This window comes from Struthio camelus, chromosome 2 (genome assembly GCF_040807025.1).
Source record: "Struthio camelus isolate bStrCam1 chromosome 2, bStrCam1.hap1, whole genome shotgun sequence".
NCBI lineage: Eukaryota > Metazoa > Chordata > Aves > Struthioniformes > Struthionidae > Struthio > Struthio camelus.
In genome coordinates this window covers 5,225,605-5,242,281 of record NC_090943.1, presented here as the reverse complement: position 1 = coordinate 5,242,281, position 16,677 = coordinate 5,225,605, and the positions used below count along the sequence as shown (strand labels likewise).

Genomic DNA, 16,677 nt, shown 5'->3' with positions numbered 1-16,677 from the left:
GTCCCTGGAAGGTGATCGTAGTCAGTGTGACAGAGTGACCCGTGGTCTGTGGGAGGAGCAAACCATCCAACACCCAGAACACAATTTGGTGTCAAAGGCAGCAGCTGATCCTCAGCTAGTAAAGTTGGTGTAATTGAAATGAAGACCTCTCCCTTTTTACTGGAGATGACAATTTGACCTGCGATGTTTTTATGCTCCTTATTGTCATAAAGTTCATGCCTCAGCCTCCTTCTGCAAGCATTGTAATTGAAAACTATACATGTTTGAAAAAAGTTCTTACATACCTTACTCATCTGAACAGTTTGTCCTGACTTCAATGGGACTGTTCATGGGAGTAAGAATTGGAGTGGATGTGTGCTTTGAAACAGTTCTATATCGCTCTAATCTTGTTTTGTCAAATGTTGTTTGATGAAGCTTGGAAGTCATTTTGGCAGATATTTATAGGAAAAAAACCCACCATTTTTAAAAGGTGACTGACTGTTCCCTTTTGGATTTTATTTATATGCAAACTAAAATATAGATGTTTGTGAAACTGAATCTTTTCATACATTTCCCTCCGATTTGCCATCTTTTGTTGTATTTTTGTATTTCCCTTCTCGATAACTTTTTTTAGAGTATTTTTGTAAGCGTTCACAAATTTCTTGTGTTCTTTTAAGCCAAGAATTTACATAAAAGCAAAACAGTTGTATAAAAGGCTATTTTAGATAGACATTAGTAAAGTAATGAGTCAGGGAACAGTTACCTAATTAGCTAAGGACTTATTATCTAACACAAGAAGAAATTCTCCTTTGGGAAGATAATTGATTTTTTACTCATACAATGCTTCAGGTATAAATACTGAATCTGAATAATAATAAAAAAATATGTAATCCTCATTGCTGGGGAGGCTATTTAGACTTTTACAGTACAACAGCATATGTGTTGGCTTCTGCCTTTTACCTGTATATTGTATCACATTTGCACCTCTCTGCCCAAGATGAATTGAGGGCAGTACTATATATACTACATCTATGATATAACTTTAGAAAACCTTTATGAGAATTTGCTTGTTAAAAGCCTTTTTAGGCATGCTTAATCAGTCCCTGAAACAGAAGAATAAAACAGCTGCCAAATCATGTCAGCAATCCACTTAAAAAAAGGATCCTGTCTCTCATAGCCAATTAGAAAAGACCCAAAATGCTGCAAAATTGACAGTTACAATGAACTCACCTGGTTATGAGGGCCCCACTAGCACCCATTTCATATCCTGAAGCATGATTTAAGTCACATAGAGGTAAAGGGAAAGGTAGCAGTAGGCAGAGATGATTTCTGTGGATTATCTCACTTTCCATATTACTAAGCAAACTTCTTTGGAAACTTGCAGAGCCTCTGAACCAGCATAAGTTCTTTGATTCATGTGTCTGTATTACAGAGACCGAATTTGCATTGATCATAAGGAAAAAAGCTTTTTTCTGTGCGGGTATCTGAGCACTGGAACAGGTTGCACAATGGTGGAGTCCTTGGAAATTTTCAAAAACCATCTGCATAGGGTCCTGAGCAGGGTACTCCAGGTGACCCTGCTTGAGCAGGGGTTTGGACTATCTGATCTCTAAAGGTTCCTTCTCACCTCAACTGTTCTATGATTCCACAAAATTCATCTTGCATTTCGTATATTTGTACAACTGGCTGTCATTCCTTGTTTTGCAGATTAATAGCATACCAGCAGTGCAACAACTGTTTTGCAAAGAAAACATCAAACCAGTGATAAATAAAAGACTATTCACAGTAGTTATCTGTTTAACGGTAGACAAGATTAAGTACACAATAGGAAACAACAGTGGATCTCGGAAGATCACTTGATTGTTAAAGAAGTTCTGAAGTTGACATTTATACAGCATCCAGCACAGCAGTGATTCTATAAGAATACAAAAGACAGCCGCAGTCAGAATTATTCCACTGAAAGCAAAAAGCTGTATTTTTGTTGTTAGTTTCCCTGAACAATTTATGGAAGATACGAAAATCAACAGTTAAGTAAGTGAGGGAGAACAATACTATTTTGGACTTAGAATGGTGCTTTCAATGACTGGGAATATAGCTAATAATATCTGTCTTTGGTAGCTGAATAGTGAAATCCTAGCTGGAAGAAATAAGATTCCCCTGCTACAGTAAACAATCTAATAGCTATTTTTTCTGCATTATTTAATACTGAAGGGCTAAAATCATTAACTGGTACCACTGATCTAAAGCAGCAGTACGCGATAGGAGGATGGTATCTATCTGAGAAGACATTAGTGTGAGGGGAAGAGAATACCTGTAAGACACTTACTCAGTGGATGCAGAAAACTGCCATGAATCATTTTATATCAGCATACGAGAAATTTCAAAGCCATATATACACACCTGTATATAAAGAAACAGATATATTTCTGCCTTAAAATGTGTGTTCGTTTGTGAAGAAAAGTGACAAAAACTCCTTTTAGGAGTTTAGTGCTCTTTATTTTATATGGCATCCCATGAAGCGTTTCAACTCAGAATTCCTGGACAGTTCCGAGTTTCACTTTGAATTCCATGAGAAATCAATAGCCAAAAGCTGGAAGAAGCTTTTTACTAGCTTCTTTTTTTGCTACACTTGAACCTTAAAGACTGTGGGGTGAAGCAGCAGAAAAGAAATGAAGATCCATTATTGCTGTCTTCCGGGATGAACATATTGTACATATCTGGAATATGAAAATACTTTACATATCTGTAAAAAGGTGCTAAAATGAAAGGCCTGCTTATAACTCAAGGCCTGATACTTATTTTAAATGTTCCCTGGTTTATCAGAATCATACTTGTCTGCTTCATCAGTGTTCTGGAATGAGCCTTCTTTAGTGTTTGCTGACCATAATAAATAATTGAAAAATAGATTTACCGTTTTCCACAATTAGTTATTTCTTTTCTTCTTTTCTTATCTTTTTTTTTTCCTTTCTTTTTCTTTCTTTCTTTCTTTTTTTTTTTTTTGCCCAAGTTTTTTAATATTCTGGATCTTTCTTTCAGGTTGGTTGTTACTTGAAGACTCCTAAATACCCAATTTGGTTGGTATGCAGTGAAAGCCACTTCAGTGTGCTTTTTTGTTTGGAAAAGAATGTACTAGGTGACTGGAAAACAGAACAGAGATTTGATCTATATTATTATGATGGCTTAGCCAACCAGGAAGAAGAGATACGGTTAACAGTTGGTATGTACAACACATTACTTGTGCTTTTCATCTCTGGTTGTGGCAACAGCACCACATCAGAAAGAAGAATGTGCTAATACAAAAGGGAACAAGTTCATGATGTCTCAGGTGTTAAAATGATTATTTATGTGCCTGTTTCCTAATTTCCATAACTAGTTTTGATGATTAATTTGAAATAAAGTTTCACATGGAAATTTTGAGAATAAGGTCTTCCAGATGTTAAAAGTGAGCATGTGCTACTTTACAGACTGCTAAATCTTTCAGGGATGCTGATTTTCAAGGAAATCCTATTCATACTTAGAGGGCTATAAAGCATATTTAATACTCCCATTCTTCCACACCTCTAATAATTACCAAAAAATGTACCTTTTTTAAGGCTCATAATTTTTTGAAACTTGCCTTTTAGTGTGAACTTCTCAATTATATATTGTCAATGTGAGAAAAATAATCTCTTTCCTGGTTTTTTGCTTTGGAGGTGACTGCATGACTGCATTTTCACTATTTTGTAATGACTCAAGAGCATCCCTAATTATTCACTGTTACTGTAAATAAAGAGGGGGATTTCCTTGAGGAAAGGGAATTATTTACATGTAAGTAAGTGACACATATAATACGATTCAGCAGAGGACTAGAGACATCGAGACACGTTTGTTCTATTCTGTTCTGTCATGTAACATACAGTCCTGAGCAGGGTTCCTCGTCTATATTTTCCTCATTAATATATCAGGAACATTTCCAAAATCCAGACTTAACAAGCAATCTGAAATCCCTGGATAAGAAAGTGGTCAGAGTTTGTGTATATTATTTCTTTACTATTCAACCTGTTTTGGCATGTATTTCTCCTCAAGGATTTAAACTTGCATTGATAGGTAGACATAGTCTTGTTGTATAGCCTCTTCCAGGGATGTGCCCTAGTCAATCTTCTGTTATCTGCAAAATTCTCTAAAAGCCTGTAAAAGCCAAATAGTTTCCTCATTCCAGGGAAAAGCTTTTCTAGTTCTGGCTGCACAGTAATCCTCTGTTAGGTCTGAAGAAAAACTGAAATTCCTTTAAATCTTAAAGGTGACATCTAAACCACGCAGCACAGTACCAGGTGGAAATGCCATGATGCTAAGTATTACTGGTATTTCCATATGGAAATACCAGCAAGCTCTAACGATTAGGCAGCATTATACAGATGCTAGGTGAGGTCCGAGCTGCAGCACAGATACGTCTCCACTGGTGCTGATTAGCAAGGTTGTTTGCTTTTGACCAGCATATGCAAGAAGGGGAATTCCTTGCAATTGAGATTTTATTGGGAAGATTACAATCAAAGTCACATTGCAAAAAATCTCAAAGAAATGGCACTGGGCAACAAAGGTGGAAAAGCCAGAAAGTAAGAGCAATAATAAGAGTAATATTTTTGGGGGAATAGCATTTCCTCTTCTGTATGGAATCAGCATGAAAACTATTCGGTACTGAGAATTTGCCCTAATTCTAATATTTGTGACCATTTACCAAAATAAAGAGAAATAAAAAGTCCCTTTCTGAAAGGAGGGAACATCTGCTAATGAATTCTACGTGCTATTCCAAACAGACAAAGATTCTTCAGTCCTTTTTCCATTTGGGGAGAAAATTCTGATAGGCAGAGAAGGAAAACAAGCTAGTGTGTCTAAATTAATCACTGTCTGCATTTTGCGCATGTGCTTTTGTCGGCTGTTTAGGGACTTGCAGGAGATTCTGAGATTTTTGTTAGAAGTCATATAGAGCGCTTGTATGAAAGAGCATGTTGTGCTACTTGGAGAAGTACTGCTCCTCTTTTCTAGTTAGTGCCTACCTATGTATCTTTACCTCATTGGCACATCCCTTGAACTTGCTAACCTTTCAAAAGTATTTTTAAAAAGTGGTTGTATAATTACTAAGAAAAGTATAGCTGGATTTCTCAGAAGATTCTTCCAGAGCCATAGGCACCATCCTCATCCCTTTGCCGATCCCACTGAAGGTAGCGTAAGCAGTGAAACTGCAGATTTTCAGGTATTGCTGAAATGGCTTTTTCCCACACTTGAGGTGATTGTTCCAACTTGCAGAAGACTTCCAGAAACGTGATTAATAAAACATCACTTCTTAAGGTTTTGATTTAAATTATTATCCGTATATCTTCTCTCAGGGATTCCACTCGTATGAACCCATGTTCATCATATCTCTTAAATAGCAAGTTTGTCTGTAACTGTGCTGGTACTTGGTTTCTCACTAGCCTTAGCTTAGAATATAAGCAAAGAAGCTGTGTTGTATCCTATTCAGATCCTTCTTGCTCTTGGTGACTCCAAGATGGAAGAGTTTAGCATCGATGCTCCTTGCTTCAAATGAGTTATGTGAAACACTTTAACTGAGTTTGTCAATTAGTTAACTTAGGTAAACGTTCCTCGCCTTCCTCCTTAAGATGTAACTTTTAGTGATACTTTTTCATATCCCTTACTATGAAATACCTCCATTCAGAGTTTCCTACTTGAAAGAACTCAAATCTAAAATTCAAAAAGTTCAGCAAGTTGGCAATGCCAAATGCTTATTCTTCTACCAGTGCTATATGGTCAGGACAGTGGCTGTTGCTTCTTGTTATGAGAAGATCTGGAATATCAGCATCAGGAGTTTCTAGACAAGTCCAAATTCTATTGGAGACCTTTAAAAACTATTATAGATTCTTCAATAATAGGATGGAATCGGCACTCTGAAACTTCCAAGTTCCAGCATACCTCTAAGTTCCTGAGGTTCTGGAAGAAAACTGCCATTACTGTACGTACTTCTAACTTGTGTCCATTTTCCATTACTCCAGCCTCTAAAATCATTCAGAGTTTTGTGCATGTGTATTTATACTGACAAGATCAACAGCAAGGGAGAGTCAGTTCATCTCTACGAGATGAGGAAGCCAGATATATCTGAGTCTCGCATACACAGTGTCTGATTGCACTGCTAGTTTTCACCTTTCTGACTTGCAGAAAGTCAGATATTTAGGGAAGAGCCATTAATGTTCTCTCTGAACCACAGGGCATGACAACAGCTTTCTCCTAAGTTGAATTGTTTTTTATATGATACAATAACAAATGCCACAAACTATGTCACAAACATCTAGATATGGCAAATGCCTTTTCACTTAATACCCATGATACTCAACATATTAAGAAAACTGAGGTAAGGGACCAGTCCCCTTGCATTCTGTCTAGATCAGTCTCACTGAATCAGGTCTATATCCTGCACTCTGGCTCGGCATCCTTTCTAGCTCACAACCTGCCCACTGGCTGGATGATGGAAAAAAATACAAAAAAAGCATCGTCTGCCACAGTCTGAAATGTTTTACTCCAAAACAGGAAACAGCTGAGCAGACTGACATCCAAGCAAGTTTCAGGATGTTTTCTCTCTGGGAAGTTCAGCAGCTACTTTCACTGTTGACAGATCTAGTTTCTGAAACACTGACCTCTCTGTTTTCCCCGGAACAATGCAATTGCCTTTCCATCCCAAAGAAATGTTCAGAGCCTGTGTTAGCTCTTTTACATCCAAAACGACTCCATCTTCTCTGGTCCACGCACTGCTCTCCGAAAAGTCAAGAGACCATCTTCCCTTCCAGTTTGGGCTGAATTTGGGGGTTCCTATTCAAGCCTATAACGACTGCTATCCTTAGCATTTAAATAAGAAAACTGCATTTCTAGTAATTATCACGTCAGCTGCAAAATAAACACCTCATGAAAGCCCTCCAGCTTGGTCTTCCACCCTTTCCTCCATGTTTTTTCTTGAGACTATTATTATATTATATTAGTAAACTAACCTCGGTCAGGACAGCCTGAACACTGTCCCGTGATCATTCTTAGTGTGAAAGAGTTAGCACATTTCGGTGAAAGTTTTGGGCCTGAACCAACGCTCTCCCAAAAAACTCCTGTGCACAGTCTGGAGTCCATTGCCAATAGAAAGTTTGCGTTCAGTCACTCTCTTTCAGGCTTTCTAGTGCCTTCACACGAACAGGTTGTAGACCATGAGCTAAGAGGATTCACGAGCTGACTAAAGCAGTGAGTGCCACGACCTGCACACTGCCCACTCAAGTTGCTGGCTAAGGTCAGCTATAAAGTCCATGCTGCTTACAAGGAGTTGTGCATGCGGTATCTGCTCAGAGCACTCTTGGCCCAGTCTGTACCCGCTCTGCTCAGATGATGTGAATGAGAGTGTGGACCGATACTCTTGTGCCAGGAGTGCTCACCTTGCAGAGCACTTCAATCTGAAGTGGGAATATGCTTACTGTGGGCTAGGTGCTTTACAGTGTGAGGGGTAGTGACTCTTGGGTCTAGTCTGTCACTTCCGTGGTTGGGGTTCCTAGAAGGCACGGCAGTACAGAGATGAATACAAGTATACCCGAGATACTAATCGTATCTGATATGTCTCTGCAGACACAACTCAGATGTGCGCTGAAGATAAAGACAATGATCTTACTCCTCCACTTGAGCACTGTATTAGGACAAAGTAAGTAAGAGCTAAAATTTTCACACAGATATTTTCAGTTATTGATAAACATAATGTATATAAGAGTGGACTGTTGTAAAAAGTAAATATTGCAACAGGTAATCCTGTAAAATTAGTGGTTAATAATTAGACCAGGTATCAGTGGCTGTGATATATATTACACATTTTCTTGTGTTATTATTGTAATTAACCACAAACTTTCTAACACATTCAATTGACTCTTAGGGGCACCGTTGTTACATCATGAAAGCTGACTCAGTTAAAGTCAATTTGAGAACTCAACTCGATTTCAACAGGTCAGAGTTTAGATAGCCAGTAGTGATTGGTTCCTGTTATGAGGATATAATGAGAAGTGGGGAAAAATTCTTCCATCTTCATCAGTCTTTCCTAAAAGCTAGAAATGCACTAAGGGGCATGGGTACCATTTACAGGGCATGAAGCCCTGTGCTCAAAAGCTTCAGTTTGCTCATACTGCCCATGTGTCCATGAGCACCGGAAAGCTCCTCAAGATCACAAAACACAGTGTTTTTAATGTTTTGCTAGGCCATCGTTGACAGTTCTTAGGTCATATTCTCTCCTTAAATACAAGGCCAATTCCTGTGATGTTAAGATTTTCATGACCATTTTGCAGTCTCTATGGTATTAAATGCTGGCCTTCTAAGAAATTTCGCCAAGTCATGCTGAAATTAATGGGAGCGTTTTTCAGTTACTGTAGTGAGACATGAAGGAAGCGTAATGGGGAAATTTTGCTAGATAAAAAGATCAGCTTTGTATCAACTCCAGGAGCAGGACTTTGAAAGCTGCTCTCTGCATATCTTTGGAGCAAGAAGTAAAAGCCTCATTGTCAAAGCCCGTAACATTTGTTCAGTCAGCAAGCCAAGCAGCTTCAGATTTCTCCTGTCATTTCCCTCATCTCCCTGGCACATTTTTTCCTGTTATTAAAAAAAAAAAAAAACCAACAACAACAAATGAGGACACTGGCTGCCAAACACTGTGTAGGCATTATGTAGTTACAGAAGTAGAAGAAAGTACAGAAAGCAGTAGAGGCATCCTGTAACATGACAACAGTGATATTAGTCCAGGCTCCCTGCTCGTATATATTGTATTGGTTCCTCCATTCCAGTGAAACATAAGCATGACTGTTTACAGATTAAGATAGATAATATGTAGTCTCAGAAACTCTACACAATGATGAGGTGAATAGTGCATGCAACTTGAAGTCGGTGTTAGAATAGCTTCATTCCTGGCATGGCATCAAAGCTGCGCACAGTTTTCGTAGCGGTGATGTTTGTTTATTTTAAATTATCTGCTTTAATCTTTTGGAGAAGTAAATTACCAGCAAATACCAGTGTCAGTTTATTTTGTTTGTACCATTCACAGGACTATCTGATTTACTCTGATCAGTCTGGCTTCTTGTCTGGATCTCTTCAGTATTCTCCATTTTCTTTGAACTTACGTATTTGAGCGTGGCCTTGCTATTAAAGGCTTTTCATATTACATTTTTCCTTCTTTTTTTTAAGAACTTTTTCTGCCAACTATGAGACAGTATATACAGAAAAGTAAAAATAAACCAAACTAAGTAACTTGTTAACAAATTGGGAGGCACGAAAGTAATGTTTCATATCATATAACCATGGAAAATATCCCTATTTTTTATTAAAACAAACAAATGAACAAACAAAAAGCAAACAGCAGCCATTAGTCCTTTTGATCAAGCATTCATAATGAAATTCCTTACTAATCCTTTCTCACCAACAAGCAGGATAATTTCTCGGGAACCGTGGAGAATTTCGCGGCCTGAACAATCAGAACTGAGAAGTTTAACTGTAGATTCTAAATTTTAATTGAGAATTTTCTTTTCTTTTTTCTTTTCTTTTTTTCACATTACTCAGGTCTATTTTAATCCATGAAAAGCCTTACCAATTGTTTATCCTAGTGCCTGAACACCGTCCCATAGTGCATTGAGTTATATGCCTAACATCTGTCTGATGTTTGTTTTATTCTTTTCCAAAGGGAGAACTGCACATGTAATAGAATATTTCTATATTTAGATTTTGTTTTTCATTATTAATATTATTATTAGAGGAGAAGAGTTGTTTTGCTTCTGCAAATACTTTTTTTTTTTTCCCTGCTCATGCTTTTAGTCCTTATATTGCAAAATACCAGTTTTGAGGTTTGAGGTTAAAAAGCTGACACTTCACAGGGCTAGAACTAGTCACCAGCAGGTATTGCTTCAACCTGCAGGCTCCCGACCAAAGAGTCAGTGCAAGCACATGTCTTTTTTTACTGTGGCTTTCAGTTCTAGACATCTGTGCAAGTAGTCAGATTCTGACCAAAAGATGCGTGGAATGTGCTTCCCTCGCTTGTTTGGGAGATGCCGTGCAGACTTCTTTATTCCATTCTCCCCTGAAGAATACTCTTATATCACAGTCACAATCCTTAACCACTGTCTCCACTGGCGGAAATAACATCTGTTAGCCCTGCCTGAGGGGAATAAAACTTTGATCTGACTTTATATCTAAATTCAGCAACGTATTTTATTAACCCTCTAGTGTCAGCTTTCCTCTGTGGTAGTGGGGCTGTGTGATACATAGTACGTCTGTTTGCCTTTGAAGTGAGACAAATGGAGATTTGGCGGGTTAGAGGAGAAGAGAGTATTCAGGCATTTCAGCCTGAATTATTGGTATGCTCTGCAACAATAGCAAATGACTACTACAAGAAATACTCTCTGAATGTTATCGCAGACTGAGTGTTCTTCAGGGCCTGAACCAGTTCCTCTTAGGTTCAATAGAAGTATTCCCATTAACTTCCATGACCTTTGGATGTGGTTATAATTGAACCAGATGAGGCAAATGTTTCTTTTTTTATTGCTAATCTGATAAATTATAATTGAATTAGCAACAAGAATCTGGGTTCCGTTTGAATTGCCCTGTGGCAGGACAGTGTGGCAAAATGATCACAACGCATTGTCTAGATCATTTTGTTTATGTCTGTAAAGAAAACACTTGTTCAGCGTTCGTGAGGTCCCTGACTGTTTGACACCTTCTTTGTGCAGTTTCATTGGGTGAAAAAAGTTCTGAGGTTCTCTCTATTGGGGCAAACAGCCAAAGGCTGTTTTTCGGTCTATAAATGGCTCAAGAAAAATAGTTGAAAAACAAATACAGAGGATCAGGCTTTGTATGAAAGTTACCTTGAGTTCTTTTTCAGAATATGTTTTTCTGCTTAAGCTCCTTATTCAAAACCTATTTTAAAAAAGGCCAGTTCTTCACTGCGTAATGATCAGCAATATCTTAAGCCACAGCAGCAAAAATGGTGTCAGCAGCAGTGATGCGTGTTACTATTTTCGCAGAAGACAGTGTATCCACAGACCAGATTTGATTCTGTGTCATTTAGCCTTTGCTGAGCCAAGGATTCCTCTCAAAGCTTTAATCATCCTAGTGAGATAGAAGATGGTGCCTTGGGAAGGCTGTACACAAAGATAAAGGATGGTTTGATAGCATTACCAGAAAAATCCAATGGGGATAGAATGTGAACCACAGGAAGTTCCATCTGAACCTGAGAAAAAACTTCTTCACTGTGAGGGTGACAGAGCACTGGCACAGGTTGCCCAGAGAGGTAGTGGAGTCTCCTTCGCTGGAGATATTCAAAACCCGTCTGGACGTGATCCTGGGCAATATGCTCTAGAGGACCCTGCCTGAGCAGGGAGGTTGGACGAGATGATCTCCAGAGGTCCCTTCCAACCTAAACGATTCTGTGATTCTGTGATTCTGTGAAGACTGTACTTCCTACTTGCATTTGGTTGTTGTGTGGGCAAAGTGATATTCTGAACCTCTGGAAGAGGTAGCTTTCAGCACTGGAAAATACCGGACTAAGCCCAGCTAGAGCATGTTCCGTTTTTAGCTCAAGAAGTGAGGTATCACCATTGTTAATTCCTGCTAAACCCAGGCATGAGGACAGTTTTTATACCTTTTTTTTCACGTTGTTAGCAAAATCAAAAATGGAAAGAATATTCTGCAGAAAAAGTAAGGAAAAAATTCACAACAGCCCAATTTTTCCGTATCAGTTTACTTCTGATTTTGCTGTGACTGCTTGGAGACTGAAAAAGATCCCTCAGGTGGTCACTTCCCTTAAGACCCTGAGTTGAACACTGTGTGGATTCAGCTTTTGGTTTTGTTTTTCACTTAACTTACTCAAGAAAAGGACTGATCTGTCAAATCCCTGCTGACAAATCCCTTCCTCGGTGACAGAAAGAATGTGGCTTGCACTCTGGCACCTCACTTTTGTCCCCACCCCCTCACAGATGTCTTACTACCGTGCTCCTGAGCTCTGAAACAGATTTTTCAAACCTGATCTAAATAGTCAACACTGGGAATGCTGTTGAGTTTACTTCTCAGAAGATCTGGAACATGAACTTGCAAATACAAGAAATACCATGGACCAGAGTGCCATTCATGTAATGAATGACTCTAACTATACAGTGAGTTGACTCACTTCAACCCAGCAAGGTCGTTGGAGAGACTTATCCTGGTTTCACTGGGTCTTGGTTCACCTCGGCGTCTTCCACCATACCTTGAAGGCACATTTGGTGGCAAATGCAGGATGGATAACTTGTTTACCCTCACAGTGTTGGTCACAGTCCTAGAGCAGGCAGCTGAGCAGTAGCAGCTGACAGAGAGCCAAGAAGTAAATCTTCAGTGTTATTCTGAAGAAAGAATGAGGGCAGAGAAAAAGCAAAACAATACCATAGAGAAAGCAAAACCATGTCATTGAAGTGTGCCACTGAATATTTCAAAGGAACCAAAGGCAGGAGCAAGGATAGCAGCTAAATGTCAGCTAAAGTCATCTGGTCTCAGGGTCTTAGAGCCACACAGCTCCTAGCCAGAGGCCTGTCTGTTTAGGACTGTGCAAATTGCCTAATAACGGCTAAGAGACTGAGCATTCTGGTTATAGAGGGTTAATTCTCATAACTGCTTTGGAGATTCCCTACAGTCTTTGTAAAGCTGAGGTGCCTGTTCTGAATCAGCTGCTGCTGAGAACTCTCTATTGCCTAGAAAAGACTAGAATGAGTGTAAGGACACGGACGTCCCAGCTTGGGAACCAAAACAGTGGGTGAGAGTACCTCACTTCCCTTTCTTGCCCTTGGAGAAGATGTAAGTAGTTACCCCAAGTGAGTCCCTCCAAAACTCTAGGGTAGTTTATTTTAGAATTGTTGGATTACCACTCCAATCACCTGATTAACTGACGGATGTGAAACGATTGCTTTCCTTTCTAGATGGCACGGAGCTGTTATTGACTGGAACGGCACAGAACCAATCTTGTGACTGACCTGACCTGCACTTTATTTGTAAAGAAAAAAAGGAAATGACTGAATTAGCACGTTCCCATTCCCACCATTACAGGAAATAGGACAAGAGTTACGCAGTTTATGATGAGGAAGAACGGCATGGTGGTGTGCAGCATTGAAGAGGTTCACCTCATGCTTCAGATATTTTGCTTATAATATAAACAGCATTTACATAAACTCTTGGTCACTGCCTTTATTATACAGTTTCTGAGAGCAGATTGAGCTTCCACTGCCAAATCAAGCTTGCAGATGAAGCTGTAAAGTTGTCAGCGTCCTTTTGAGGTCTGTTTCTGGATCTACTCTGTATCCTGCAATTGTTTCCAAAAATCTGATGAAAGGAACTGCACCGAGATTTCTGTCACTGTCCATGCCTTCTCAGTCCTGACTAGTTCTTCACCTAAAAAACTCCAGAATAAATATAAAGTGTCATTCAAGAGATATATATTGACTTCTTTCTCTGATATTAGCAACTCTCATTTTGCACTGAAAGTATTAGTAGCCATATAGGCTTTTTAGCTAAAGCCTGACTTACACAAAATTATTGCAGTCTCATAAAATTTGCATTAAAGCTTGTGGTTTTGTGTTATCAGAATAATAGTAATACTACGTTCCTTATACTGGGTGCAATTGTGCGATGTGTTACGGTGCCTCACACTGATGTAGCTTATTTTCCTTTCTGGATGAGAGAAAGCTGTACCAGTGTCTTTACTTTTATATCAATGTAATACTAGAATTTATTTATACCAAAGTTCTGGATAAGTTCTGTGGTGGTTTGCTTCTCCACAATTACAAGAAAACACAAAAGCTTAAGACTTGACATTTAGAGGGTGCATATTTGTGGTAGAAACTGTTCTTCATTATTAAATAAAGTGGATGTATGAAAAGAGTGTGATGTGAAGATGTATTTGGAGGTACCAAAACAGGTTATATTCGGAAATGAATTCTTTAAGTGATACATTTTAGCAACACTTTACCAAAATGGGAACAAGTTACTCAACCAAAGATTGGAAAAAATACTTTGGAAAAAATGATTTCTTAGTGGAAAGGTTGCAAATAAATGATGTGCCTATAGTTTATTCCTCCATCTTGAGAGTGAATATCTCGCGAGAGTTCAATAAAGGACTTTTACTTTTTGATTTTTATCATAGCACCTTCTTACTAACCTTTATGCAAACCCCTCTGAGCCCAGACTATCTGCTATTTTCAAAATTTATTTCCACTAAAAGATACAGTATCCTACTCTGTACAGCCTAGAGATGTCAAGTTGAGTAGGTAAATACAAATCTCTGGCAGTTAGCACTCCAGCTAGGTTTGGAAGCCAACCTGAACATAACTACCAGAGTACCAGAATAGAAATGGTTTCAGTTTAGATAGTCTTTTTGAATAAACCCCTGCCTCCTCCTTTACTTCCCATTCACATCAAACTAGTCAGACAGTCTTTGAATAAACATCTCTCTCCTACTTCGGTTCCCATTCTCATCAAACTATCTATATTTACTGAAAGCATCTCAGAGTGTCAGTCATTTTAAAGTTGTTTAATTCAATGTAATGTAATTTTATTTCATTTGTCTTAGATCAGTTAGGCAGAGTTTTGTCTTTAAACTTTATGAGATAAAGGTCCTGCATTCAACCTTGGAGACACGGGCAGCATCTTAGCCCATTCCTGACTCTGCCTCAGGAATATTATATGGCCTTTGGCAAACCCTTTTATCTCTGTGAGTTTAAGGGCATGTTTGTATCATGGGCTCAAGACTGCCTTTTTAGATCAGGTTCACTCATCATCTCAGCTATTCCCCACTAAGAGATTGTGTCAGAGTTCAGGGTAATTCAGGGTAATTGCATCCTCAGAGTTCCTGTGAGTGGGAGATCCCAGACATCAAAAGATCCCAGGTCCAAAGCTCTCTTATGTGTCCTGGAAAATCACAGCTAATCATGGCTGAATGTGGTTCCACCAGCTTGTGGTAAACCTTTACTCCTCTTAAAATTTCTGTGAACTGTAGCCCATGCTTTGTTTCATGTTGCAATCAGAGTCTGATTTTCCCACTTACCTCACAGCGCAGCTGTAAGGAAAAATCAGAATATGCAGAATGTATTTGACCCTTGGACAGAAGATAGTATAGCGATAGAAATATGATGGAAAATTTTGGGATCATGTGTAACACAAAAAATTCCTCCCTGGATTTTCTCATTTAGTAAACCCACACCAGTTAAAGCAGTGCTTTGAAGTATGTCAATTTGGAGATGAACTTCCATTCCCTAGTGGAAGAGCAGCAAAGATAAGTGTTTCTCTGGGGAAGCAAGGAGCTGCCTTATGACAGGTCTGAGTTTCATCTGAGTGAAATGTCAATGTCTACGGTGCAGATGTATTCAGAGGAGCTGTTTCTCTAGGCTTCCTTTATAGCTGGCAAGGAGAAATAAGCCACCTTAGGGTGTGAGTCATCAAACCTTGGTTTGACATTTACTTTAGGGTGAGAAGAGTTGTGCACCAGACTGTAAGGCTATATGCTGAGCAGATCTCTACTGACAGAAGGGAAAAGAAGTCCAAGGTGATTGCATCAGATGAATTTCATTTATGAGGACATGAGGGTTTTTCAAGGTATGGGAAAGAGGCAAAAATTAGTGAATAGGGCTAGGAAATAGACTGTGTTTTATAGCAAACCTTAGAGGACGAATAAAGATGAGGGTATGCCCTGATCTCTGAGCCTCTTTCTAAAATAGGCTCCTTCATCACAGATTATGGAGAGTATTTTACTGAAACTTACGCCTCTGTTATCACAGAATCCAAGAAAGTCAGATCTTTCTTATCCCTTATCTGTAATTATGCCCATGTATATTTGTTCTGAAAAGTCCACTGTCTATCTATCATCTGTTTAAGCTGAACACCTTCCAGATTCAGCTCTGACTTCACTCACAAAGGCAGAAATAAATGTGCATAGACCGTGTCACCAAATAACTACATGTGCGGGATGAGTCTCACCACCAAGCTAGAGCAAGGAGAAGCTCAGCATTACTAAGCCCTTTCTACCCTACTTGCTTTTGGAGCATAGAAGCAGTAATTTCCTTCTCCAGGGCTCAATATTAGTGTCCTTATTAGGCAAAAGAGATGGCTCTTGAGATTTACTAGGGGATCCTTCCATAAAGAGGAAGAGGGCAACTGAAACATTAATTTAGATCTAGTTCTGCTGAAAAAAACAAAACAAAGCAAACAAACAATCAAGCAAAAACAGCATTATATGTGTGTCACTGTCTGCATCAAGCAAAATGTTTGCACATTTTTATTTCATGTAAAATACAAGCGGTTATTCACCTTCACAGACCTTTTTTGAATCAAACAATCAGAGAAGGCCACAGTATGTTATATGGCAACGTAAGAACCTTTACAGAGATCTGTGCACGATCATATCCTGTTCCAGCAGCTTGCATCTAGTTTTTTAAATATGTTTTCCTTTTCATTGTTTCCCATTTTCTTTTTCACAATCTGACGAACGTGACTTCCTGAAATTAACGAAGCAGAAACTGTTTGGTAACTGTGCATTAAAACATACTGGGTAATATTTGTTATTTGGGCTCTATATATGGCTTGATTTCATTCTCTTTCCTTCTGTGGTATTACAAATACACCCTCTGCTGAAAATTGACCCCTTAGCTGACAATA

At 38.8% G+C, this 16,677-nt stretch overlaps 1 protein-coding gene across 6 annotated transcripts in view; it reads left to right on the top strand.

Annotated features, from left to right (window-relative positions):
• Positions 1–16,576, top strand: part of MINDY4 (MINDY lysine 48 deubiquitinase 4) — an 88,722-nt gene extending 72,146 nt beyond the window's left edge. For 5 of the 6 annotated variants that reach the window (XM_068934145.1, XM_068934139.1, XM_068934138.1 and 2 more), the window contains 3 exons: positions 3,016–3,196; positions 7,606–7,678; positions 12,951–16,576. In XM_068934145.1, the coding sequence (XP_068790246.1) occupies positions 3,016–3,196; positions 7,606–7,678; positions 12,951–12,999 (303 nt within the window). In that variant the 3' untranslated portion in view covers positions 13,000–16,576. The remainder of the gene's footprint in view (positions 1–3,015; positions 3,197–7,605; positions 7,679–12,950) is intronic. The other variant, XM_068934142.1, reaches the window with a different exon arrangement.
• Positions 16,577–16,677: the final 101 nt, after the last annotated feature.